At 48.7% G+C, this 27,868-nt stretch overlaps 1 protein-coding gene across 2 annotated transcripts in view; it reads right to left on the reverse strand.

Annotated features, from left to right (window-relative positions):
- Positions 1 to 27,868, reverse strand: part of ANO8 (anoctamin 8) — a 168,321-nt gene that overhangs the window by 62,109 nt on the left and 78,344 nt on the right. For both annotated transcript variants that reach the window (XM_078671158.1, XM_078671157.1), the window contains exons 2-9: positions 25,541 to 25,651; positions 14,271 to 14,403; positions 11,620 to 11,758; positions 9,816 to 9,912; positions 7,129 to 7,245; positions 5,281 to 5,408; positions 4,195 to 4,356; positions 2,369 to 2,521 (exon numbers count right to left, since the gene is read on the reverse strand). In XM_078671158.1, coding sequence (XP_078527284.1) covers positions 2,369 to 2,521; positions 4,195 to 4,356; positions 5,281 to 5,408; positions 7,129 to 7,245; positions 9,816 to 9,912; positions 11,620 to 11,758; positions 14,271 to 14,403; positions 25,541 to 25,651 — 1,040 coding nt within the window. The remainder of the gene's footprint in view (positions 1 to 2,368; positions 2,522 to 4,194; positions 4,357 to 5,280; positions 5,409 to 7,128; positions 7,246 to 9,815; positions 9,913 to 11,619; positions 11,759 to 14,270; positions 14,404 to 25,540; positions 25,652 to 27,868) is intronic.

A 27,868-nucleotide genomic window follows, 5' to 3' on the forward strand; every position in this document is an offset into this window, starting at 1 on the left:
TCAATAATATGTGTTGGGCTCTTAGGGTGTGATTCTCTGTGGATCTGTTGTTTAGGGATTGCTCCCTCCCTGACACCTCTGGATTCTAACTGTGTTAAATCATTATTTGTTGGCTGTAAACTTGCAAAAATATCGGGGGTCTGTTCGAGATCCTGGGAGGATTGTGAGTTAGACAATTGCAAGGCTACTGATAGATCAACTGTGTTTGGTAATGTATTTGTTTCATCGTTTGTTTCCAAAGACAACTTATTTTGAAGTACAACCTTTGGTGTTTGAGCCTGTGCCAACATGCCCATTGATGAGCGTCGTGCTTGATCTAGCTCGTAAGAGACTCGGCGATCGATCATCAGTACTGTTTGGTCTATAGTTTCGTTTACTTTGTGAAGAAATTGTTCGATGGGGCCGACTGTGGTCGTCATGTTGTTTTTTTTGGTTTTGCTTCTAGAGCTTCTTGTTGTCATTCTAAGTGTTTTTACCAAGAAAAATAAAGTGATTGAACCTTAAATAGTTAATGTGTCATGAATGGTGATAGAATACTTTGTGACTTTGTAGCAGGCTTTTACCTTGGCTTGGATGTTAGGGGGGTGCGCCCGGCCCGGTCTCCTCCGGTCTGTGACGGGCTAGGATGGGCCCACCCTTGGCCCAGGCTTCGCCCAGCATCCCGCTCGCGTCCCGCGAGAGGGAGTAGTGACGCCCTTTATACGCCTCCTGACGCGGCGTGCTGGGGGTGTGGCTGGAGACCTCGAGGGCTGCCGAGAGTTGTAGGCAGCCCCTCGCCTCGCTCCACTCGGCGGCCCCACTGAAGATGTTGATAACAGCAGGACGGCGGGAGGGAGACGGTGGGGGGTCTCAACAGCCTGCGGGAGTTTTTGTTGAGGGGAGCCTTCCCCGGTCGGCGCGGAGCTAATCTCGATGGCAATATGCAGGTATGGTCAAAAACAGCATGTCACTGCTCGATGCAGCAGTGACGCCCTTTATGCGCCTCCTGACGCGGCGTGCTGGGGGTGTGGCTGGAGACCTCGAGGGCTGCCGGGAGTTGTAGGCAGCCCCTCGCCTCGCTCCACTCGGCGGCCCCACTGAAGATGTTGATAACAGCAGGACGGCGGGAGGGAGACGGTGGGGGTCTCAGCAGCCTGCGGGAGTTTTTGTTGAGGGGAGCCTTCCCCGGTCGGCGCGGAGCTAATCTCGATGGCAATATGCAGGTATGGTCAAAAACAGTGGGTGAGAGGGCACACTAACTTATTTTTAGTGGTTGTTGCAGTGTGACCCCTTATCTTCCCCCTCAAAGCAACATGGAAGGTCTCTCGCGGACATGAAGTGATATCGGGCCCATTTCTCCAACTTCGTGAGGTCACTGAATCTCTCTTGATAACTCTCACACTCTCTTTCTTGCCTAACTGGAAGATGAAACTCCCTCCCTCCATATCTGATCTCATAGGAACAAGGGACCTCTCTGGCTTACATTAAAGGGGGTGGTGTAGCCCTCCTCACCTACTTACTAGGGTCAAAGAGTCTTTTCTGTTTGATCTCGCAGAAACAGAGAATTAGTCTCGCTAACATCAAAAGAGGCCTTCCAGCTCTATCTAGGGCTTGGGACACCTTGGCAACCTCACCAGGCCATACTGCTCAGCGAGTTCTTCACTGCATGGGGCTGCCACCCTTATGTTCGGCCTGCATGGGGGGGCCTTTCCCTGGCGAACAATACGTCTGATCAGTATGTCTAGACATGGATTTAAAAGTCTAGTTCTCAAACAATACTTAACACTCAAAGCATGTTTGCAACTGTGTGCAATGTTTGCAGTGGTGGGATTAAATACATAGTGAATTTGTGTGAAGCGGGTCATCTTAGTGTTAAAACCAGGATGCTGAAGGGTTTGCAGTGAATAGAACTTGTAGTAGGGCAGACAGCTACTGGCCACCTCTACGTGGCCGGGACTGGCCCAAGATTTACTGCCCTCATCAGTGGAGGAGCAAACATTACAAGATGATCATCACCGACAGATTCAATTTCCACACTACGGAGTCACTCCTTCGTGGTAAGGAAGATGAATGGGTGGTGTTTTATGCAAAAACAAAAACTGTTTGGGCTCAATTTGTTATTCTTTCCATTACAAATATCAAGACAGGAATAGTGGAAAAACTTGTGCCCATTAGAAGTAATCGTTGTTGCTTTGAGGTAAATAAGGCAACGGTTCGACAAAGAAAGAATTATCAATCCCTCCCCCTAAGGAAATAGGTAATTTAATGAGTCAAAGCAGAAGGCAGGTTAGGGTGCTGGCGTGAAGGTCTTCTGAGTCTGATACTCTGAAGGGGGGGTCCCCCTTTAATTGAAACTTCCAACCCCCAAAAGATACTTGTGTTCACTGACCTGAAGTTCAAAACAGCCCAACATGACCAGGAAGACGAAGGAGAGGCAGACGAGGCAGACGGGCAGGCTGACCAAGTACTGGAAAAGGACGCGCTTCCAGGCCGGGTAGTAGAACTCCTCGGAGTTGGTGACCGGGCTGGTCCTCTTCACGCCCTGGAATAGGAGATAACACAGTGAGTTCTACTCTCTCAGACTCTGTCGACAACAAAAGGAGACAAAGCTGCGAAACCGCGTGGATGTGCATCCGAGAAGCCATGCTGTCCATGAGGAGGTGCAAATAGCTCATGAAATCCTGCCATTTAATGACCAACCATTTCTAGTTTTTTTGGGAAAGTCACAGACATCAGAACAATTTGATGGTTTTCAGTAAAGGGTCTATGATAGGAGCATAGTCACCAGCCGACTGGACTACGGGAACGCCCTATACGCAGGAACCACATCCAAACTTCAGAAACGACTTCAGCGCATACAGAACGCCTCCGCACGACTCATCCTCGACATCCCCCGTCACAGCCACATATCTGCCCACCTACGAGACCTGCACTGGCTCCCCGTCAGCAAAAGGATCACGTTCAGGCTCCTCACCCACGCACACAAAGCGCTCCACAACATGGGCCCCGAATACCTCAACAACCGCTCACCTTCTACACTCCGACCCGCCAGCTCCGGTCCGCCAGTCTCACCCTCGCCACCGTCCCACGGATTCGGCGAACCACCACCAGAGGAAGATCGTTCTCCTACCTGGCCGCCAAGACATGGAACTCCCTCCCCGCTCACCTACGTATGACCCAGGACCACCTCACCTTCAGGTAACACCTCAAAACCTGGCTATTCGAGCAGTAACAGCACCCCCCCTTAGCGCCTTGAGACCCTCATGGGTGAGTAGCGCGCTCTATAAATGCACTGATTGATTGATTGACTTTATAAGCAAGAAACAGAGATTGGAATTCCACACCCCAACTGCTTTGCACAACGCTGCGGGCTCCAATTGAACACTTCGGTTGGGATCTTAAAACAGCTTTGGGATTTGACCCCTGTGGTTTGCCCTATTCATTCCTCACCCTACAGTAATCTCCCAAAAATTAATTTTTCTAAAATGCGCTCAGCATTTAGAAGTGTATGATGATGGATTCTCGCCTGCTTCGCGCCGTCAGTCCAGTATAATCTCACAGCAATTCCTGGATTTAGTAGTGGGGATTTAGCAGAGTTCGCTGAGCAGAAGCCTTACATAACTGAACTCAGCTGACGTTGCAGGAAGGAATGAGGGATTTTACTGCTGGTCAGGAGAAGAGAGGGTAAGGGGAAACTCAAGTGTTTCAAGCTCAGTTACCAGACTAGCCAACGCTGGAGCTGAACCCAAGGCGTTGTATCTTCACTTAGTTTAAGGCTCTATGCAACAAACACACTACACTGTGATCCCATTACAACCAGGCACACCTACCTCATGGAGCCAGATTTACAAATGTGAAACTGGTGCAAACCTGTTCACAATATCCCCCTTCGCAAAGTCCAACAAAACGTCAAGATTGCACGGACACCGATATGATCATTTTAATACCGTTCAGAAACCTTTTCTACAAAACATTCAGAGCATTAAAGGTTTCTTCTAGCAAAAGGAGAGATAACATTTACAGGTAGGATTCTGGGGTCATAAAAAAAAAGAAAACAAGGTGTAAGTGCTCAACAAGATGTTCCAAGGCACATGTACTAAGATTCTAATTTACAATCCAGGACATCACCGTAAAGCAGTTTTGAAATTATTTAGCATAAATGTTAACAAATGTAGGGAATTTTGAAAGTAAAACATGCAACAGAACACTACTGACCCGAAACTGTGGACGTGGCTCTTCAATGGATTCCGCCGGTGTGTCCAGAGTTCCCCACTTGTAGGCCAGCTCTGCCCCTCGGCGTTTCCAACCCTCCAGAAATAGGGTGGCCCACACCACGTTGAAGAGGGCGAAAACCACACAGCTGATGTCGCGGCTGGTCTGGAAAATAAAACTGGAAGACTGAGTTCCGTCAACAGATTAAGTACAGTATCACCGTTGGCATTAAAAAAAAGAAACGCAGTAGGATACTCTGTCCGAAAAATCATACTGGAAACCTAAGACTTGCGCTCATGGTCAGGATTGCACAGTTGGGCTGCACACATGTAGAGATATCTCTTTTACAATATTCCAGGTGACCCCTGGTACTATTAACTCTATCCCTGCTGCCGTCAGCCATTGGACGTCGCGCGAGCTACCTCCCTGGTGCTGCGCACGTCCAACGGCCGACGCACCCGTTTCTTCGAACGTTCAGCACTGGCGCTGAACGTTCGAAGCAGTAAACGGGTAATCTGGAGCCCTGAAGATCTCCCATGGCCATGAGAAGTTATTATTCAATGTCACAGGACTTTACTTTTTCCTTCTCGGCACAACACCCTGTTTCTGATGAGGACCCAACTGGTTGAGGAACAGTAATTTAAACCTGCCTCTTTCCTTCAAAGTAGTTCTCTGGCACCTCCAATGAGGTGCCCAATTTGCATCCCTCACTTCCTGCATCTTGCATCCTGCTCCTATCCCCACCGGTGGCACCATGTTTACAAGTCTCGTTTCCTACATCCTGCTCCGATAACACATCTGTGATGCCCTCTTTGCATGTCTTCTCTCTGACATACTTCACCAGTGACCCAACTATGGCGTCCGGTATGCATGATTCACAACCTGCATCCTGCTCAGTTGTCCTATCTGTGGCACCGTGTTTGCATTTCTCTCCGCCCAATCCTGCTCCGTTGACCCACCTGTGGCGCCCTCTTTCGGGTCTCTCTTTCTTAAATCCTGTGGCTATGGCACACCTTAGAGCCCCGTTGAAATGCCTTTATGTTGCATCTCAACCTCCTGCATCCTGATCTGAAGCCTCCACCCTCTCACCTGATCAGACTCCGTGAAGAACCAGAGCATGGATCCGAACACAGCTGGATAAACCATGGCGGACGTGTAGAATCCAAGCCAGGCAAAGTACATGGAGATCTTCACCCCAAAGTAATCGCAGATGTCATCTGGGGGACGCAAAGAGAGACAGACGAGGATTTAGGCACCAGTCAGTGACAACGGTGATCACAACGGACATTCCCACAACGACAAATAAAAATAAAAAATAGTGTTCCAGCACAGTTATGATATTTGGAGAGGAATTAAAGACCCCTAGGAGCCTAGTTGGTGCATTGTTCCAAGACAATGGCATGCAATGTCACCGTCCTTAAAAATATCTCAACAAATTTGTTTGCAGTAACTCAATAGATTTCGGTTTCAAATTATTGATTAACTTTGCAGCACTCTTTATCCCTTGCAATTGAATGATTTCATTTATTAGCCATAATTATACAAACTGATCACACCTTGCTATGATGGTTCAGTGATAAGTAATTTTTTTTCTCTGTTAGGGATTACTGAACTTAAAAGTTTAAAGTGAGGCAGAAAAAGAAAGGTGTGAGTGAGGTTTTCAAAAGAACCTATGATGGAAAAAGAAAAGGACTCTAGTCCTTCCTTAATTTTCATATTTTAATACTCTTATTTTTGTAATTATGTTGTAATTCTTGTTACTAACTATATTTCCCAGAACTAGGGCTGCTTATCACATTTGTCTTGCTTAGGTTTTAATATTTTCCTTTTGAGTGTTTATAGCCAGTGCATATTGTTTAGTTAATTTTTAAAAATCCCCATTATATATTTGAGATCTTTTTCAATTTCTTGAGCTTGGAGTTTAACATTGCTCCATATTATTTTAGCCTTTGGCCATGGTTTAAAGTGTTTATATTCTAACTTACTAAGTGGTTACTGTGGTACTGTCCAATAGCTTACTGGATACTACGGTCTTCTTACAAAAGTAAACAAGAAACAATATTGAAAACGAAATACTCAACTTCCATCTTCCACAGATCTACCGTTATTGCTTTTGCATTAGGAGGTTGACATTTTTACACTTTTTGATTGTGTTAGTGAGACCCTGATTGCAATGATTGATTATACATGTGACTCTAATTTCTATCTTTAGCCCAGGGAATAGTATTAATCATGCTTTCTTCAGGAATAGAGTACATACACAGATAGGGACACCACTTGGACAATTTAATTTGTGGTATGCACTATATATTGTAATAGCGGCATTTACCTGTATTCGTATTGGTTCTGCTATTATTGGATGTGTGACATTAAATGAATTTACTTGACACACATTGTCAAGTACCCTGAGTGAAGCTCGGTCCACTTTATGACATAGATTTTGGGGGTTTCTTATTTGAAGACGGGAGCGCCTCAGCTTGTACACGGGTTGGCGTATCCCATTGAGGGGGTCTTGTACACGCAGTAGTGAATGCTACGCGGTACTCTATTTATATTTATTTATTTATTATAAATTTTGTATAACGCTAGCTGGACCCAAGGGTATCAGAGCGCTTCACAACAGGTAAAACAATGTGCCTTAGCGGCGAAGGTAGACTCCACATCTGGACAACTTATGGGCATTGCAAATAACATAATCATACAGATCATAAGGTCTACAGGGGGGTTCTGTGATCTTCCCCTTCAGTTCAGGTGCATTCAAGGAAGAGGGTTATGAGTAAAGTCTTGAACTCTAGCGGGACATGCGAGTTAGGCCTGGGGCATGGATTCACAGCAGTGAGAGGGGAGCATGTGAAAGAGGGGTGAACGCCTTTGAGCTCTTCTAGTTTCTAGTCTTTGAGTCTGGAGGTTCCACCCTAGTCGCTCCGGCTTTCATACCTAGTGGTTGTCTCTCGCAGATGGCCTGCACCCAGGACTTCATGAGCCGATTCAAGATCCTCTGCTCGTGGATGGGGAACACTTGCTGGATCACGCCCCGGGCAGCCAACTCTGGAACTAGAGGAGTCAGAGAGAGAGCATGTGTTAGAAAGAGAGAGAGGGAAGCGATAGCATATCTGAGATACAGGGAGAGGGATAAAATAACAGAGGATGAGAAGTGAAAGGAAGAGCAAGGGAGAAACAGAAGACAATAAATGTGAGGGAAACCGTGAAAGGATGGACAGCATGGGAAGAGAAGAGACTGTATAGGAGAGTGAGAGACAGAAAGTGAGATATCAAGAGTGTAAAAGAGTCGATAACAGAGAGAGAGGAAGTGTGTGAGATAGGCGAGCAGAAGAGAGCAGGAAGAAGAAAGGAGAGCTGAAGAGAGCAGGAAGAATTGGACAAAGAGAGTACGAAAAAGAATAGAGTCGTAGAGAGAGCAGGATGAAGAATAGAGTGGAAGAGAGCAGGAAGAAGAAAGGAGAGCTGAAGAGAGCAGGAAGAAGAAAGGAGGGCTGAAGGGAGAAGGAAGAAGAAAGGAGAGCTGAAGAGAGAAGGAAGAAGAAAGGAGAGAAAGAGAGCAGGAAGAAGAAAGGAGAGCTGAAGAGAACAAAAAGAAGAAAGGAGGGCTGAAGGGAGAAGGAAGAAGAAAGGAGAGCTGAAGAGAGAAGGAAGAAGAAAGGAGAGGAAGAGAGCAGGAAAAAGAAAGGAGAGAAAGAGAGCAGGAAGAAGAAATGGGGGCCGGAGAGAGCGGGAAGAATAGGACGAAGAGAGCACGAAAAAGAATAGCGTTGAAGAGACCAGGAAGAAGAAAGGAGAGCTGAAGGGAGAAGGAAGAAGAAAGGAGAGCTGAAGAGAGCAGGAAGAAGGAAGGCAAGGAAGAGAGCATGAAAAAGAAAGGAGAGAAAGAGCAGGAAGAAGAAAGGAGGGCTGAAGAGAGTAGGGAGAAGAAAGGGGAGAAACAGCAGGATAAAGAAGGGGGAGGAAGAGAGCAGGATAAAGAAAGGAGGTCTGAAGATAGCGGGAAGAAGAAAGGAGAGGAAGAGAGCGGGCAAAAACAAGGAGAGGAAGAGAGCGGGAAGAAGAAAGGAGAGGAAGAGAGCAGGCAAAAACAAGGAGAGGAAGAGAGCGGGAAGAAGAAAGGACAGGAAGAGAGCAGGCAAAAACAAGGAGAGGAAGAGAGCAGGAAGAAGAAAGGGTGCTGAAGAGAAGAGGAAGAAAAAGAATAGAGTTGAAGAGAGCAGGAAGAAGAAAGGAGAGCTGAAGGGAGAAGGAAGAAGAAAGAAGAGCTGAAGAGAGAAAAAAGAAGAAAGGGGAGGAAGAGAGCACGAAAAAGGAAGGAGAGAAAGAGCAGGAAGAAGAAAGGAGGGCTGAAGAGAGTAGGAAGAAGAAAGGGGAGAAAGACAGCAGGATAAAGAAGGGAGAGGAAGAGAGCAGGATAAAGAAAGGAGAGGAAGAGAGCAGGCAAAAAAAGGAGAGGAAGAGAGCAAGAAGAAGAAAGGAGAGCTGAAGAGAGCAGGAACAAGAAAGGAGAGCTGAAGAGAACAGAAAGAAGAAAGGAGGGCTGAAGGGAGAAGGAAGAAGAAAGGAGAGCTGAAGAGAGAAGGAAGAAGAAAGGAGAGAAAGAGAGCAGGAACAAGAAAGGAGAGCTGAAGAGAACAGAAAGAAGAAAGGAGGGCTGAAGGGAGAAGGAAGAAGAAAGGAGAGCTGAAGAGAGAAGGAAGAAGAAAGGAGAGGAAGAGAGCAGGAAAAAGAAAGGAGAGAAAGAGAGCAGGAAGAAGAAATGGGGGCCGGAGAGAGCGGGAAGAATAGGACGAAGAGAGCACGAAAAAGAATAGCGTTGAAGAGAGCAGGAAGAAGAAAGGAGAGCTGAAGGGAGAAGGAAGAAGAAAGGAGAGCTGAAGAGAGCAGGAAGAAGGAAGGCAAGGAAGAGAGCATGAAAAAGAAAGGAGAGAAAGAGCAGGAAGAAGAAAGGAGGGCTGAAGAGAGTAGGGAGAAGAAAGGGGAGAAACAGCAGGATAAAGAAGGGGGAGGAAGAGAGCAGGATAAAGAAAGGAGGGCTGAAGATAGCGGGAAGAAGAAAGGAGAGGAAGAGAGCAGGCAAAAACAAGGAGAGGAAGAGAGCGGGAAGAAGAAAGGAGAGGAAGAGAGCAGGCAAAAACAAGGAGAGGAAGAGAGCGGGAAGAAGAAAGGACAGGAAGAGAGCAGGCAAAAACAAGGAGAGGAAGAGAGCAGGAAGAAGAAAGAAGGGCTTAAGAGAGCGGGAAGAAGAAAAGAGCTGAAGAGAGCAGGAAGAAGAACAGAGAGCCGAGGAGAGCAGGAAGAAGAACGGAGAGGAAGAGAGCAGGGAGAAGAGAAGAAGATTAAAGGAATGAGGAGCATGAGAATAACTATCACTGTGATGGTAGAATGTACATGGGAACTGTCTCCTATAGGTGGTGATGGGGTGGAATTCAATAAAGAGCTCATATTCCAGAGGGAAGTTTAGCCCCTGGACATCTTCCCAAGGAAGCATCTCATTGTACAGCAGGCAACGCTCAACCCTCTTAGACGCTCCCATCACTCTCTGGCAAGGACTGGGGACCGGTTAGTGCTGCATAACCCTGCTGAAGCTGAACAGAGTGACCCTGCTGCAAGAGACTCACTGATTGGCTGCCCCTCCAGGAAGTAGATGTTGTGTAAAGATTCTCCCTGCTTCGCCCGTAGGTTCTCCAGCCAATACCGGATGATTTCCTGTCGTTCCTGCAAAGGTAAGAGTAGCTTCTGTTACATAGGTAGGATGGTTGCTCTGAGACCTAGCACCTTCGCTATGGCGGCTATTCCGCCGCAGCGCTAAGGGGGCGGGGGGGCCGTGCGGCGCTCACATGCTGGTGACGGAACCGCTCCGTCACCAGCCTCGGTTGAGCTGTGCTGATGACGGAGCGGTTCCGTCATGGCCCCGCCCGCTCAATAGAACGCGCCGCGCAGGGGTGAAAGCAGCGCCGCGCAGGCGCATCGGGCGGGCCATGACGGAACCGCTCCGTTATCAGCACAGCGCCACCGCGGCTGATGACAGAGCGGTTCCGTCATCAGCGTCGAAGAGATTAAAGAGCTATGTCTCTGACCAGATAACTCTATGGATCCTTATAACACTATATGGCGGATTCGTAGATTACACACTGCCTCACGCGAGAAGGGGAGAGCACGCAGGGACCAGAGGGAAGGCATTGCAACAACTCTTTATCTTATGTGGAAGAGATATTCGAATAAGATGCCTCGGTGGCCCAACCCCCTTTTCATCGCATCCAGGAGCTCTGCAGCTTTTAGTACATTCACAGGCCACCCAAGGAAAAAAACACATGCATAAAAATAGGAGAATTTGGAACTATCTTCAAAATTACTCTCCTCAATTTCTGACCTGAGTTTCACTAGGAGAATATTGTGAGCACTGAGAGAGTATGATAACTCAGAGGCGAGAGAACTTGCCCACACACTGGATTTATGCATCATTGCATTATATTCAAATTCTTTCAGTAAAAGCCAATTAAAGTGGATATTAAGTACTTCAGTTTTCCCTTCTACTAAGGTTTTAAAGATTTAAAAGTAGATGCTGGGTGACTTGTTTTGTAGAAGCAGCTTTCCTGTGAGCTTCCAACTTGGAGGCATACCCATAGATTCATCAAGCATCTATTTTGCGATTCCTTATTAGCGAAAAATAAGGATTCGCTAATAAGGAATAGCAAAATGCTATGCATGAAGAACTCGCTTAAAAAATAGCGATTTCTTAAAATTCCTTAATTGCGACCCGCAAATTGCGACTCCCAATTAAGGAATACCTCCCCATTCATTCCTATGGGCCTAGAGGCCCATAGGAATGAATGGGAAGACAATCTCAATTTGCGATTCTCAATTAGAGAATCACAAATTGAGATTGCAATTTCAAGGATGCCAGGGTGTCAAAAGGACACCCTGTTGCACCCCTGAAATCTGCATATGTGTACATCTTGCACACACACATGCCCTAAGGGCATGTTTGTGTATAAAATGGAACTTTGAAAAATGCACTTTAGTGCATTTTTCGAAGTTTTTGCAAATTACCATGAAGTTCAACTGATGATGCATCCCAAATGCAAAAATACCGGTCGCAAAGGGGCAAATTCTGAGAATCTGCCCCTTTGCGAGCGGTGTTTAGCTTGATGCATCTATATCATAGTCCTGTGACCACCCAAAGAATGCCTCTGTGAAGAACACACTCAAAAACTTGGTGTTGCATGAGGAATGAGGAGTAGGGAACAGCCATGGCCTGAGATCCAGAGGGTTAAGAAAAGGTAGTTCCAGGTTGGATCATCCGCAAGCGAGCCCTTGCTCGCTAGCGGGAGCAAGCGAGCAAGGGCTCCAGAAGATCACTGTTCGTTGACCGTACTGGTGCATTGTGCGCGCGCTTGAGCTCATAGTCTTGGGCTCTCTCACCTGAGATGTGAAGAAATGAAACTCGTTTTCAATGTTCTCGTAGATATAGTCCTCCTCGCACGAGAAACTCCGACTTCCGCCTCCAAACTCCACCTTGACTGGCTTCCGCAGCCCAATCTCCTCCGCCCCCCGCAGCAAACTGAGCGGAGAACAGAATGTGGTTAATACAGGGTGTGTTTACCTTTATATCAAGGCACACATTCCAGTGATTCTACTATAGAGATTAACATGAGACTATATTCAGGGATATTATTACAATTTAAAATTGGTTTATTTATTCACTGATGAGGGGCAAAAACAGCTTTTAGATATTTTCCAAATTTGCGAATGTTTGCAGCTTCAATATCAATGAAAGACTGGTTCAAGGTACCCTTGGATCACAAGAACACATTTGTAGATCTTGGATTCATGGTTTGGAAGAGGTCCTATTATTGTGATGTTCCATCTGCATTCCTTTGGTGGTGAGACAGTGTTTGTCAAAAACAGGTGTGAAAAGGTGAGTATCACAGTAAGGAGGGAACTCTCTCAAGTTTTAAGAGATAGGGTCTCACTTTCTGGCATGTGAACAGATCTTCGAAAGCACAGCAGCTTTCGATACCGTGCATCAGCATACTCTCATTCGAAGGTCTCAAGGGCCGGTGTCGAGGGCAGAGCACTAGAATGGCTCGCCTCTTTTTTGGAAAATCGTTCTTTCCAGGTCTTGGATCAGTCTTGCTATTCAGCCACTCTTTCTCTGAGTTTTGGGGTTCCTCAGGGCTCCTCCCTGAGCCCCACTTTGTTTACCCTATACATGCACCCTCTCACCGAGATTGTTCATTCATTTGGTTTGTGATTGGTCTCATACGCCAATGACACCCAGCTGGTCATTTCAGTTTCATCTGACAGCAGTTCCCGTCACCTTTCTTTGATCTCCTGCCCTCATGAAGTAGTCAGTTGGATGGCTGGATGCAAATTAACAGAAGTGATGCTGCTCGGTAATAACTTTCCCAGCAACCTTCTGAGTCCCCTATCAGACATCTTGAGCAAGTTGCCAGCCCCAAAAAACACAATAAAGAGCCTTGGGATGTGGTGAGACATCAGTCTCACCATGGATCATCAAGCGAAGAAGCTTGCTGCCATGTGTTATGGCTTCCTGAGTGTTGAGAAAGGTTCTCGCCCTTCTCCTGTTCACAGCTACGAGAGTGATCGTCCAGGCCCTTGTGTTGTCCCGCCTTGATTATGGAATCGCCCTGCATCTCGGCTCGCCCCACTATGTCATTAGAAAGTTGCAGACTGCCGATGCCCGACTTTTAATAAAAATTCCCAAACACCAGTCTGCTATGACAGCTCTCCACTGGTTACCGGTGGAACGCCGAGTGCAGTTTAAGACACTCTGCATTATGCATAGGACTCTCAACAGTAAAGGGCCCTCTCGGTTGAGACTTAGCCTCCCCATACGTGTCTGGGAGATCCCTCATATCCTCTTGAGCTCGTCCCCTGAGGGTTCCTAGAATCAAAAATCCCAATGGGATGGGCGTTCCACCTTGTTTTTGGCTCCTAAACTTCGGAAGGCCCTGTAGAGCCTGAACTCCCCTTCCTTAAGGCCCTGAAGACGCGGCTTTTCTGTGACTGATCCCCTTGCAGCCGTAGAATATTATGGTGTCTGTCGCAGTGCTGGGAGGCCTTTGGGTCGCCATGCGCTATACCAAAACACTAGACTAGACTTTGCGCTCAGGGAACCTGTGAGCAAACCTACCAGGTTGTTCCAAGTTGAGTGAGATGTAGTGTTTGGCTCAGAATGCAATGCTGAGGTCCACAGGACCCCAGACAAACTGAAATACTGTAGTTCACAGTTGGCCCAACAGACGGCGAAATCGTTATCCTCTGTGACCAATAGGAGGCAGATCTTGCAATGCAGTTGAAATACAACAAATTCTGGAGGCATTTATGAAGACTCATGGACTGTGTCTGTTATCTCAAAATAGCCTTCTTGGATTTCAATGACCTGGCGCAGACCGCCATCGGGGTCAGTCAAATGAACAAGAGGTTTTTTCGAATTTAGTGTTCTGTCGCTCTTATCACACAGTATCTCAAGGATATCCCTGTTTCGGTCAATATTCTTCTGACTCCCTGATCTGCCTCAGGACGTCCTTCTGACCCAGAGATCTTGAACATAACAGCCTTCTGGCCCAGGTCTCTTGTTTGGGTCCACAATCTGTTGCAGGACTTTTAACCAATCTTCTACAATCATGAATTGTATGATTACCCAGAGGTTTAGTATGCAAGTACGGAACAATAATGTAACAGATGCATTTTACAGAATAACTGATATTATATTGGTAAGTTTCTTAGAAACAATTGAATTGATTTGAAGTCATTTTCAGAAAGGTCTTGGGTGCAAATCTTTGTTTTGGTCAATGATACAGAGTATAGATTCTCAAAATTTTGTTGCTGAGTGGATCATTGTTTTTTAGTGAATGCTTTTTGGGTAGTAATTGGAAGCAGATCTCTTCTGACCTTGAGGTCCTGGGAGATCTGTGTTTTGAGTACAGGATCTCAGAGTGGAGATCTCTCTCTGTGAGTTATCTGTTGCAGAATGCTCAGGTGTGCCATGTGGGTGTCCATGGTAAGGACTGCATAGAATGGAAGGATGAAAGGATGTGCGGACGTACTTCTCGTAAGTGGCGGTGACGAAGAAAGCATAGACCTTGGTGTGCTTGTGGTGCCGGATCTGCATGATGAGCTCAGGGATCCCCAGGCGGACGTGGTTCAGCAGCCAGAGGAGAGTGTGATCGTCAACGGTGTCTGAAAAAGCAAAGAATTAAACTTCAACGCAAGGAGCTAGAGGTTGTACGACAACTCTACGCACGCAATAGAACAACATTTGCCATGATACAGGACTGTATCATACTCATCGGAACGCATGTCCACAGCTCTTAGACAAGGGCTCCTGCAAACAAGTCCTACCCCAATAAAAGCAGTACTGCATGCAAAGTACTATTCCCTGCATGCAGCGCGTCTGAGCAAAATACTCCCCTCTAAAAGTAGTACTTGTGCAATCGTACTCTTCAAGGCGAAGTACTCCTATGCAAAGTACTCCTCTGTGCAAAGCAGTGCACATGCACCTTGCAAAGTACTCCCGCAATCAAAATGCTCCCCCATGCTAAGTACTTTCATGTGCTAAGTACTCCACAATTCAAAGTACTTCTGTCAATGATACAATTGTAATTATTACTTCTCCCAGCGAACCCACTGTAGCTCAAATGTTTGGTTATGGTCAGTAGTGACATACTGGAAGCGTGAGTGGAGAGGAAAGACTGTGGATCAGAAATGCCAGCAATCGACCAATCAAAGAATACCACTGACTGAGGAGACAAAGATATTGAGACCCATACAGGCATAGGAGCCACACCAAACGTCGAATCAAAGATTGGGACTGACTGAGGTTACACTGTGAGAGAGTAAACAGCAACAGCTACAACAACGCCTTACTGAACTGACTGACAAAGGGACACCGAAAGAGTAAAGAGAAATGGTTGTAACAGCGACGCCTAATGGTCAGTCATTGAACTGACCGACAAAGGAACACATCGAAAGAGTAAAGAGAACCAGTTGTAACAGCGACACCTAATGGCCAGTCACTGAACTGACCGACAAAGGAACACATCGAAAGAGTAAAGAGAACCAGTTGTAACAGCGACGCCTAATGGCCAGTCACAGAACAGACTGGCGAAGGCATATACTGAAAGAGTAAAGAGAACCAGTTGTAACAGCTACACCTAATGGCCAGTCACTGAACTGACTGACGAAGGCACACATCCCGGCAAAAGTCATCGAGAAGACTGTCAACAAGCAACTGGCCTCCTTCCTCGAGACGAACGGCTCCCTCGACCCCTCGCAGTCTGGCTTCCGGGCCAACCACAGCACCGAGACCGCCCTGATCGCAGCTACCGATGACATCCGAGCCCTGCTCGACAACGGAGAAACAGCGGCCCTCATCCTCCTGGACCTATCCGCGGCCTTTGACACTGTCTGCCACCGTACCCTAGTACAGCGCCTCAGCAACGTCGGAATCCAGGAGAAGGCACTGGAGTGGATCATCTCCTTCCTCGCCGGAAGGACACAGAGAGTCCGCCTCCCCCCGTTCAGATCAGAAGCCACCAAAGTCACCTGCGGCGTCCCTCAAGGCTCCTCACTCAGCCCAACACTCTTCAACGTCTACATGAGCCCCCTCGCAACCATCGCACGCCAGCACAACCTCAACATCATCTCCTACGCCGACGACACCCAGCTGATCCTCTCCCTCACCAACGACCCCGCCACCGCCAGAGCCAACCTTCACGAAGGGATGACAGACGTTGCCAAGTGGATGATGAACAGCCGCCTGAAACTGAACTCGGACAAGACGGAAGTCCTCATCCTGGGATCTTCTCCCTCCGCCTGGGACGACTCCTGGTGGCCCCCCGCCCTGGGCAGCGCACCCAAACCCACAGACCACGCACGCAACCTGGGCTTCATCCTGGACTCCTCCCTCTCCATGACCAGACAAGTCAACGCCGTCTCCTCGTCATGCTTCAACATCCTGCGCATGCTACGTAAGATCTTCCGATGGATCCCCACCGAGACCAGGAAGACGGTCACCCAGGCCCTTGTCACCAGCCGTCTGGACTACGGCAACTCCCTCTACGCCGGAACCACCGCCAAACTCCAGAAGAGACTCCAGCGGATCCAGAACACCTCAGCACGACTCATCCTGGACATCCCCCGCCGCAGCCACATCTCCGGGCACCTGAGAGACCTGCACTGGCTCCCGGTCAACAAGAGAATCACCTTCCGGCTCCTCACCCACGCACACAAAGCCCTACACCACCAAGGCCCAGGATACCTCAACAGCCGCCTCAAATTCTACGCTCCCAAACGCCAGCTTCGATCGACCAACCACGCCCTCGCCGCCGTCCCCCGCATCCGAAGAGCCACCACAGGAGGAAGGCCCTTCTCCCACCTGATTCAGAAAAGGGGGTGGTGATGAACAGAGTGTCTGAATTAAGCAGACCACTCTTACCCAGTCCAAAGATCAGGGCTTGATCCATCACCGTTATTTATCTTACTGCCCCATCCCAGCTCAGAACCTGGCTATATGCAAATTAGTCTGTCCCTGGCCCAGTGCATCATGGGAACAGGGCAGACCAAACTACCAAGCCAATTCTTCACCAGAAAGGAGACAAGCTACCGGGGACCGGTTTCTGGCATTTCAGCCTCTTCGGCCCGGCTTGCTTGAATCCTGATGGAGCAGTGAGAAAGGGACTCATGTCTGAGTATACCCTGCCACACCTATAGTGGCCAAAAACGATACAGAAAAGGGGGTGGAAGGGTATACTCAGATGTGAGTCCCTTGCTCATTGCACCATCAGGATTCAAGCAAGCCGGGCCGAAGACGCTTGAAATGGCAGAAACCGGTCCCCGGAAGCTTGTTTGCATACAGCCAGGTTCTGAAACTGGGATGGTGCAATGAGCTAAAAAACGGTGTTGGATCTAGCCCTGATCTCTTGACTGGGTGAGAGTACTCTGCTTAATTCAGAGACTCTGTCCATCACCACCCCTTGTTGTAAATAACTTCTCCCACCTGGCCGCCAAGACGTGGAACTCCCTCCCGATCCACCTCCGCCTGACACAGGACCACCTCGCCTTCAGGAAGCAGCTCAAGACCTGGCTGTTCGAGCAGTAGCAGACCCCCCCCCCCCAGCGCATTGAGACCCTCCGGGTGAGTAGTGCGCTATACAAATGCTGTGATTGATTGATTGATTGACACATCGAAAGAGTAAAGAGAACCAGTTGTAACAGTGACGCCTAATGGCGAGTCAATGAACTGACTGACGAACACCGAAAGAGTAAAGAGAACCAGTTGTAACAGCGACGCCTAATGGCCAGTCACAGAACAGACTGGCGAAGGCATATACTGAAAGAGTAAAGAGAACCAGTTGTAACAGCTACACCTAATGGCCAGTCACTGAACTGACTGACGAAGGCACACATCGAAAGAGTAAAGAGAACCAGTTGTAACAGTGACGCCTAATGGCCAGTCAATGAACTGACTGACGAACACCGAAAGAGTAAAGAGAACCAGTTGTAACAGCGACGCCTAATGGCCAGTCACAGAACAGACTGGCGAAGGCATATACTGAAAGAGTAAAGAGAACCAGTTGTAACAGCTACACCTAATGGTCAGTCACTGAACTGACTAACAAAGGCACACATCGAAAGAGTAAAGAGAACCAGTTGTAACAGTGACGCCTAATGGCCAGTCACTGAACTAACTGACGAACACCGAAAGAGTAAAGAGAACCCGTTGTAACAGCGACGCCTAATGGCCAGTCACAGAACAGACTGGCGAAGACATATACTGAAAGAGTAAAGAGAACCAGTTGTAACAGCTACACCTAATGGCCAGTCACTGAACTGACTGACGAAGGCACACACTGAAAGAGTAAACAAACAATTGTAACAGTGACACCTAATGTCCAGTCACTGAACTGACTGACGAACGCAAACACCGAAAGAGTAAAGAGAACCAGTTGTAACAGCTACACCTAATGGCCAGTCACTGAACTGACTCACAAACGCAAACACCGAAAGAGTAACGAGAACCAGTTGTAACAGCGACGCCTAATGGTCAGTCAATGAACTGACTGACGAACACTGAAAGAGTAAAGAGAACCAGTTGTAACAGCGACGCCTAATGGCCAGTCACAGAACAGACTGGCGAAGGCATATACTGAAAGAGTAAAGAGAACCAGTTGTAACAGCTACACCTAATGGCCAGTCACTGAACTGACTGACGAAGGCACACATTGAAAGAGTAAAGAGAACCAGTTGTAACAGCTACACCTAATGGCCAGTCACTGAACTAACTGACGAAGGCACACATTGAAAGAGTAAAGAGAACCAGTTGTAAAAGTGACGCCTAATGGCCAGTCACTGAACTAACTGACGAACACCGAAAGAGTAAAGAGAACCAGTTGTAACAGCGACGCCTAATGGCCAGTCACAGAACAGACTGGCGAAGGCATATACTGAAAGAGTAAAGAGAACCAGTTGTAACAGCTACACCTAATGGTCAGTCACTGAACTGACTAACAAAGGCACACATCGAAAGAGTAAAGAGAACCAGTTGTAACAGTGACGCCTAATGGCCAGTCACTGAACTAACTGACGAACACCGAAAGAGTAAAGAGAACCCGTTGTAACAGCGACGCCTAATGGCCAGTCACAGAACAGACTGGCGAAGACATATACTGAAAGAGTAAAGAGAACCAGTTGTAACAGCTACACCTAATGGCCAGTCACTGAACTGACTGACGAAGGCACACACTGAAAGAGTAAACAAACAATTGTAACAGTGACACCTAATGTCCAGTCACTGAACTGACTGACGAACGCAAACACTGAAAGAGTAAACAAACAATTGTAACAGTGACGCCTAATGGCCAGTCACTGAACTGACTGACGAACGCAAACACCGAAAGAGTAAAGAGAACCAGTTGTAACAGCTACACCTAATGGCCAGTCACTGAACTGACTCACAAACGCAAACACCGAAAGAGTAACGAGAACCAGTTGTAACAGCGACGCCTAATGGTCAGTCAATGAACTGACTGACGAACACTGAAAGAGTAAAGAGAACCAGTTGTAACAGTGACGCCTAATGGCCAGTCACAGAACAGACTGGCGAAGGCATATACTGAAAGAGTAAAGAGAACCAGTTGTAACAGCTACACCTAATGGCCAGTCACTGAACTGACTGACGAAGGCACACATTGAAAGAGTAAAGAGAACCAGTTGTAACAGCTACACCTAATGGCCAGTCACTGAACTAACTGACGAAGGCACACATTGAAAGAGTAAAGAGAACCAGTTGTAAAAGTGACGCCTAATGGCCAGTCACTGAACTAACTGACGAACGCACACACTGAAAGAGTAAACAAGCAATTGTAACAGTGACGCCTAATGGCCAGTCACTGAACTGACTGACGAACGCAAACACCGAAAGAGTAAAGAGAACCTGTTGTAACAGCGACGCCTGATGGCCAGTCACAGAACAGACTGGCGAAGGCATATACTGAAAGAGTAAACAAACAATTGTAACAGTGATGCCTAATAGCCAGTCACTGAACTGACTGACGAACGCAAACACTGAAAGAGTAAAGAGAAACAGTTGTAACAGCGACGCCTAATGGCCAGTTACTGAACAGACTGGCGAAGGCATATACTGAAAGAGTAAAGAGAACCAGTTGTAACAGCTACACCTAATGGCCAGTCACTGAACTGACTGACGAAGGCACACATCGAAAGAGTAAAGAGAACCAGTTGTAACAGCTACACCTAATGGCCAGTCACTGAACTGACTCACAAACGCAAACACTGAAAGAGTAACGAGAACCAGTTGTAACAGCGAAGCCTAATGGTCAGTCAATGAACTGACTGACGAACACCAAAAGAGTAAAGAGAACCAGTTGTAACAGCGACGCCTAATGGCCAGTCACAGAACAGACTGGCGAAGGCATATACTGAAAGAGTAAAGAGAACCAGTTGTAACAGCTACACCTAATGGCCAGTCACTGAACTGACTGACGAAGGCACACATCGAAAGAGTAAAGAGAACCAGTTGTAACAGCTACACCTAATGGCCAGTCACTGAACTGACTCACAAACGCAAACACTGAAAGAGTAACGAGAACCAGTTGTAACAGCGACGCCTAATGGTCAGTCAATGAACTGACTGACGAACACCGAAAGAGTAAAGAGAACCAGTTGTAACAGCGACGCCTAATGGTCAGTCAATGAACTGACTGACGAACACCGAAAGAGTAAAGAGAACCAGTTGTAACAGCGACGCCTAATGGCCAGTCACAGAACAGACTGGCGAAGGCATATACTGAAAGAGTAAACAACAATTGTAACAGTGATGCCTAATGGCCAGTCACTGAACTGACTGACGAACGCAAACACTGAAAGAGTAAAGAGAAAGAGTTGTAACAGCGACTGATTGACAAAGGCACACACCGAAAGAGTAAAGAGAAAGAGTTGTAACAGCGACTGATTGACAAAGGCACACAAAGAAAGAGTAAAGACAAACCTTTGTAACAGCGACGCCTAATGGCCAGTCACTGAACTGACTGACGAACACCGAAAGAGTAAAGAGAACCCGTTGTAACAGCGACGCCTAATGGCCAGTCACAGAACAGACTGGCGAAGACATATACTGAAAGAGTAAAGAGAACCAGTTGTAACAGCTACACCTAATGGCCAGTCACTGAACTGACTGACGAAGGCACACACTGAAAGAGTAAACAAACAATTGTAACAGTGACACCTAATGTCCAGTCACTGAACTGACTGACGAACGCAAACACCGAAAGAGTAAAGAGAACCAGTTGTAACAGCTACACCTAATGGCCAGTCACTGAACTGACTCACAAACGCAAACACCGAAAGAGTAACGAGAACCAGTTGTAACAGCGACGCCTAATGGTCAGTCAATGAACTGACTGACGAACACTGAAAGAGTAAAGAGAACCAGTTGTAACAGCGACGCCTAATGGCCAGTCACAGAACAGACTGGCGAAGGCATATACTGAAAGAGTAAAGAGAACCAGTTGTAACAGCTACACCTAATGGCCAGTCACTGAACTGACTGACGAAGGCACACATTGAAAGAGTAAAGAGAACGAGTTGTAACAGCTACACCTAATGGCCAGTCACTGAACTAACTGACGAAGGCACACATTGAAAGAGTAAAGAGAACCAGTTGTAAAAGTGACGCCTAATGGCCAGTCACTGAACTAACTGACGAACACCGAAAGAGTAAAGAGAACCAGTTGTAACAGCGACGCCTAATGGCCAGTCACAGAACAGACTGGCGAAGGCATATACTGAAAGAGTAAAGAGAACCAGTTGTAACAGCTACACCTAATGGTCAGTCACTGAACTGACTAACAAAGGCACACATCGAAAGAGTAAAGAGAACCAGTTGTAACAGTGACGCCTAATGGCCAGTCACTGAACTAACTGACGAACACCGAAAGAGTAAAGAGAACCCGTTGTAACAGCGACGCCTAATGGCCAGTCACAGAACAGACTGGCGAAGACATATACTGAAAGAGTAAAGAGAACCAGTTGTAACAGCTACACCTAATGGCCAGTCACTGAACTGACTGACGAAGGCACACACTGAAAGAGTAAACAAACAATTGTAACAGTGACACCTAATGTCCAGTCACTGAACTGACTGACGAACGCAAACACTGAAAGAGTAAACAAACAATTGTAACAGTGACGCCTAATGGCCAGTCACTGAACTGACTGACGAACGCAAACACCGAAAGAGTAAAGAGAACCAGTTGTAACAGCTACACCTAATGGCCAGTCACTGAACTGACTCACAAACGCAAACACCGAAAGAGTAACGAGAACCAGTTGTAACAGCGACGCCTAATGGTCAGTCAATGAACTGACTGACGAACACTGAAAGAGTAAAGAGAACCAGTTGTAACAGCGACGCCTAATGGCCAGTCACAGAACAGACTGGCGAAGGCATATACTGAAAGAGTAAAGAGAACCAGTTGTAACAGCTACACCTAATGGCCAGTCACTGAACTGACTGACGAAGGCACACATTGAAAGAGTAAAGAGAACCAGTTGTAACAGCTACACCTAATGGCCAGTCACTGAACTAACTGACGAAGGCACACATTGAAAGAGTAAAGAGAACCAGTTGTAAAAGTGACGCCTAATGGCCAGTCACTGAACTAACTGACGAACGCACACACTGAAAGAGTAAACAAGCAATTGTAACAGTGACGCCTAATGGCCAGTCACTGAACTGACTGACGAACGCAAACACCGAAAGAGTAAAGAGAACCTGTTGTAACAGCGACGCCTGATGGCCAGTCACAGAACAGACTGGCGAAGGCATATACTGAAAGAGTAAACAAACAATTGTAACAGTGATGCCTAATAGCCAGTCACTGAACTGACTGACGAACGCAAACACTGAAAGAGTAAAGAGAAACAGTTGTAACAGCGACGCCTAATGGCCAGTTACTGAACAGACTGGCGAAGGCATATACTGAAAGAGTAAAGAGAACCAGTTGTAACAGCTACACCTAATGGCCAGTCACTGAACTGACTGACGAAGGCACACATCGAAAGAGTAAAGAGAACCAGTTGTAACAGCTACACCTAATGGCCAGTCACTGAACTGACTCACAAACGCAAACACTGAAAGAGTAACGAGAACCAGTTGTAACAGCGAAGCCTAATGGTCAGTCAATGAACTGACTGACGAACACCGAAAGAGTAAAGAGAACCAGTTGTAACAGCGACGCCTAATGGCCAGTCACAGAACAGACTGGCGAAGGCATATACTGAAAGAGTAAAGAGAACCAGTTGTAACAGCTACACCTAATGGCCAGTCACTGAACTGACTGACGAAGGCACACATCGAAAGAGTAAAGAGAACCAGTTGTAACAGCTACACCTAATGGCCAGTCACTGAACTGACTCACAAACGCAAACACTGAAAGAGTAACGAGAACCAGTTGTAACAGCGACGCCTAATGGTCAGTCAATGAACTGACTGACGAACACCGAAAGAGTAAAGAGAACCAGTTGTAACAGCGACGCCTAATGGTCAGTCAATGAACTGACTGACGAACACCGAAAGAGTAAAGAGAACCCGTTGTAACAGCGACGCCTAATGGCCAGTCACAGAACAGACTGGCGAAGACATATACTGAAAGAGTAAACAACAATTGTAACAGTGATGCCTAATGGCCAGTCACTGAACTGACTGACGAACACCGAAAGAGTAAAGAGAACCCGTTGTAACAGTGACGTCTAATGGCCAGTCAGTCACTGAATGAGACTGATAAAGAAGACAAATAATGAAAGTGTAAAGAGAAACGTGTGCAGCAAAGACACTTCATGTTCAGTCACAGTCTGACTGATGAAGGCCACTTAAACTAAGGTAATAAACAGACACAGGGGTAGCAGCGGGTATGGTTTTGACTGGGTTTAGAGGACACTTTCCAGAGGCACTGAATGTGGCCTCGAGGAACATGGGGCATGTGTAAGAAGTGAAGCAGCAAGACTTGGGACTGGATTTTATTTTTTTAATTCATAGGGAAGCTTTGGGGCCCTTCACGCAGCTGGAAGTGCCCCACCAGCTGCAAAGAGCCATACAGAGCAACGAGTCGACTGGCATCAATTGGCAGGGTTCCCCTATGCCCGGTTGTGAGCCTCCCTCCTTCCTCCTGTGGCAATGAGACAAAATATGCCCACATTTCTCCTTCCTCCCTGGCAATTGTGGAACGTCTGGTGGGCCCTCAAGGTGAGTTCCAGAGGCTCTCACTACCTCGTGGCCTTGTTCCCTCCGCATGCCGGGGTGATTCTCTGCACCAGGATAATCCACCGAGGGGGACCTCCGAGAACAGGAATGAGTCAATGGAGAGGGGCACTGGACTCCACGCTACACCATGGAGCGAATCAGATGACGTTGTAAGTCCTGAATAGGCGGGCATAAGGAAATTTATGTCAAGGAACTCCCAAAGGGGGTGTCCCTACAGGCGTCGCAGTCTGGTTCACGTCTTCAACGTAAGGGTGATGAGACCACAACCATGGACAGGAAATGAACCCCTCTAGATAAGCTCTGGAACCCAGATAGGTTTTTTGTGAGAACAACCACATGTCATGGGTCCCTGTGGGCAAGACACAGACATGAGAAGGAAGGGAGTCTGAGGCGATGAAACATTATAAGACTAAATCCCCAATACGAACAAGTGTCGAGTGTTGGATAAATGAATGGACAGTAACACTCGCGTCCATACAGACCAAAGCCATAACTTGTAGTGACCGGCTCCTTGGCCTGATTATTTTGTTACATACAGTCGCGCATGATAATTTGGTAAAATGAACATACACACTTGATCCATGACTATCCCAGCAAATTAAATGATTGACTACACATTTGAACAAAGTACCAGCACGAAGGACATTGGAAATTCAAGTGGTTACTAGAAGGGTCTAAAGGGCAAACCTTAGAGGTCATTAAGCACTTTATAGGGCATAATCTTGCTCCACAGTAAATGTACTAGTTGAAGGGACCATGTTCAGCTGTAAGTGTTACAGCACCACCCCACCGCTTGGGGTCATCGTAGTTTGAGGCCGCTCAGCATCCACCAGACACCGACCAACTGACCACAGCAGTCTTGACCGCTTGTTAAAGACGTTGTATACGCACTCCGAAGAAGCCGAATCAAACCCGCCGATAATAACCGAACCCTGAGTAAGTCCTAGGCATACGCATCACGGAGGTCGAAACACGTGTTGGCTGAATATTGTATCTTTCCACCACAAGGCCCTTCTTACTTGCAGAATGTACTCAAAATTCTTTCTTGCCCAATAAACCTACCAGTTTGAGGAGTATACCAGATGGCCAACATCTTTTAGTTAGGGGCTTCCAAGTCCAGGACCCTATATTCTTACAAAATATTTCTAGCAGAGACAGACGACAGAGAGATAGATAGAGAGATGGATAAAGAGATGGATAGAGAGATGGATAGAGAGATGGATAGATAGAGAGATAGATAGAGAGATAGATAGAGAGATGGATAGAGAGATGGATAGATAGAGAGATAGATAGATAGATAGATAGATAGATAGATAGATAGATAGATAGATAGATAGATAGATAGATAGATAGATAGATAGATAGATAGAGAGATAGATAGATAGATAGATAGATAGATGTCCTGCACGTCTGAAGCCAGGTTCACAGAGCAGGAACTCGAGAGGGGAGCTGCGTTTGGGCCAGTGTGACCCCAGTTACCCGAGGAGCCCTGCCCTGCATCAGAGATGCTGCCCCCATTCCCGGACCCCCGCTCACCTGAGAAGGTCATGAGCACGTCGCAGCTCTCGGTGGGCACCGTCTTCATCCAGGACTTGTGGGACATGATGTAGCGGCCGGCCTGCAGCAGCCGCTTCCCGAAGAGCTTATCTGAAAGGGGGAGCAGAGGGGGAGTTAAGGGGGGGCTGAGACGAGGGCAAGGGCAGGAGGGGGCGGGGGGTACAGGGGAAGAGGCTGCAGGGGGAGGGGAAGTGGAAAGGCGAGGCAGAGGTGAGCATAGGAAAGGATGGAGGGTCTGAGTGAGGAGGGCCGGGGAGAGGTCAGCAAACAAGAGGGGGGCAAGGGGTGAAAGGGGAGGAGGGCGGAATTAAGGGGCGGGAAGAGAGGGTCGATTACAGGGGGGGGGGCGTGGGGGAAAGGGGACGAAAAAGGCCGTCAGGGGAAAAGTGGAGAGAGGGAGGTATGAGAGACAGAAAGAGAGATTGTGGAGGGCGGCGAAGGATAAAAAAAAGAGGTACGGGTGAGTGGGAGAGGGCAGAGAGAGAGAGAGAGTGGAAGGGGCAGAAAAGTGAGAGGGGCAGAAAAGTGGGGCAGAGAAAGGCCAGAGGAGCGGGGAGAAGCGGTGGACAGCGATGGGAGAGAGCACGGGGTAGGGTGGGTGAGAGGGCGCTACACGATCCTGCAGGTTCAGCGGGAGCTGTAAATAGCATGAAGACACCGATACAGGAGCAGACAACCCCCCACACAACCCCTTCAGCCTGCCCCCCCCCCCCCGGCCTACCCTCGAGCAGACGCACTGGGACTATCTGGAGGCGCCCAGAGCCCCCCCGAGATGCTTCAATAAGTGAGCCCGTTTTTTGCCCACTAAATAGTTTCGCTTCTAGGCGCTTGGGTGAATTTGGAGCATGCTGTGTTGGTGTCATATTGACAGCTTGCGGCCTGATGAACTGCTCAGAAGTGCTTGCTCATCAGACAGGACCGACGGTGCCAGCTGCAGACACCGCCACCGGTGCCAGCTGCAGACACCGCCACCGGTGCCAGCTGCAAACAGGGCCGCCAGTGCCAGCTGCAGCCACCGCCACCGATGCCAGCTGCAGACAAGGCGGCCGGAGCCAGCTGCAGACACCGCCACCGGTGCCAGCTGCAGACACCGCCGCCGATGCCAGCTGCAGACAGGGCCGCCAGTGCCAGCTGCAGGCACCGCCACCGGTGCCAGCTGCAGACACCGCCGCCGATGCCAGCTGCAGACAGGGCCGCCAGTGCCAGCTGCAAACAGGGCCGCCAGTGCCAGCTGCAGACACCGCCACCGGTGCCAGCTGCAAACAGGGCCGCCAGTGCCAGCTGCAGACACCGCCGCCGATGCCAGCTGCAGACAGGGCCGCCAGTGCCAGCTGCAGGCACCGCCACCGGTGCCAGCTGCAGACACCGCCGCCAATGCCAGCTGCAGACACCGCCGCCAGTGCCAGCTGCAGACACCGCCACCGGTGCCAGCTGCAAACAGGGCCGCCAGTGCCAGCTGCAGGCACCGCCGCCGGAGCCAGCTGCAGACAAGGCGGCCGGAGCCAGCTGCAGACACCGCCACCGGTGCCAGCTGCAGACACCGCCACCTGTGCCAGCTGCAGACACCGCCACTGGTGCCAGCTGCAGACACCGCCACCTGTGCCAGCTGCAGACACCGCCACCGGTGCCAGCTGCAGACACCGCCACCTGTGCCAGCTGCAGACACCGCCACCTGTGCCAGCTGCAGACACCGCCACCGGTGCCAGCTGCAAACAGGGCCGCCTGTGCCAGCTGCAGACACCGCCGCCAGTGCCAGCTGCAGACACCGCCACCGATGCCAGCTGCAGACAAGGCGGCCGGAGCCAGCTGCAGACACCGCCACCGGTGCCAGCTGCAGACACCGCCGCCGATGCCAGCTGCAGACAGGGCCGCCAGTGCCAGCTGCAGGCACCGCCACCGGTGCCAGCTGCAGACACCGCCGCCGATGCCAGCTGCAGACACCGCCGCCGATGCCAGCTGCAGACAGGGCCGCCAGTGCCAGCTGCAGACACCGCCACCGGTGCCAGCTGCAAACAGGGCCGCCAGTGCCAGCTGCAGACACCGCCACCGGTGCCAGCTGCAGACACCGCCACCGATGCCAGCTGCAGACAGGGCCACCGGTGCCAGCTGCAAACAGGGCCGCCAGTGCCAGCTGCAGACACCGCCACCGGTGCCAGCTGCAAACAGGGCCGCCAGGGCCAGCTGCAGACACCGCCACCGGTGCCAGCTGCAAACAGGGCCGCCAGTGCCAGCTGCAGACACCGCCACCGGTGCCAGCTGCAAACAGGGCCGCCAGTGCCAGCTGCAGACACCGCCGCCGATGCCAGC

The sequence above is a fragment of the Lissotriton helveticus genome, chromosome 12 (assembly GCF_964261635.1).
Source record: "Lissotriton helveticus chromosome 12, aLisHel1.1, whole genome shotgun sequence".
NCBI lineage: Eukaryota > Metazoa > Chordata > Amphibia > Caudata > Salamandridae > Lissotriton > Lissotriton helveticus.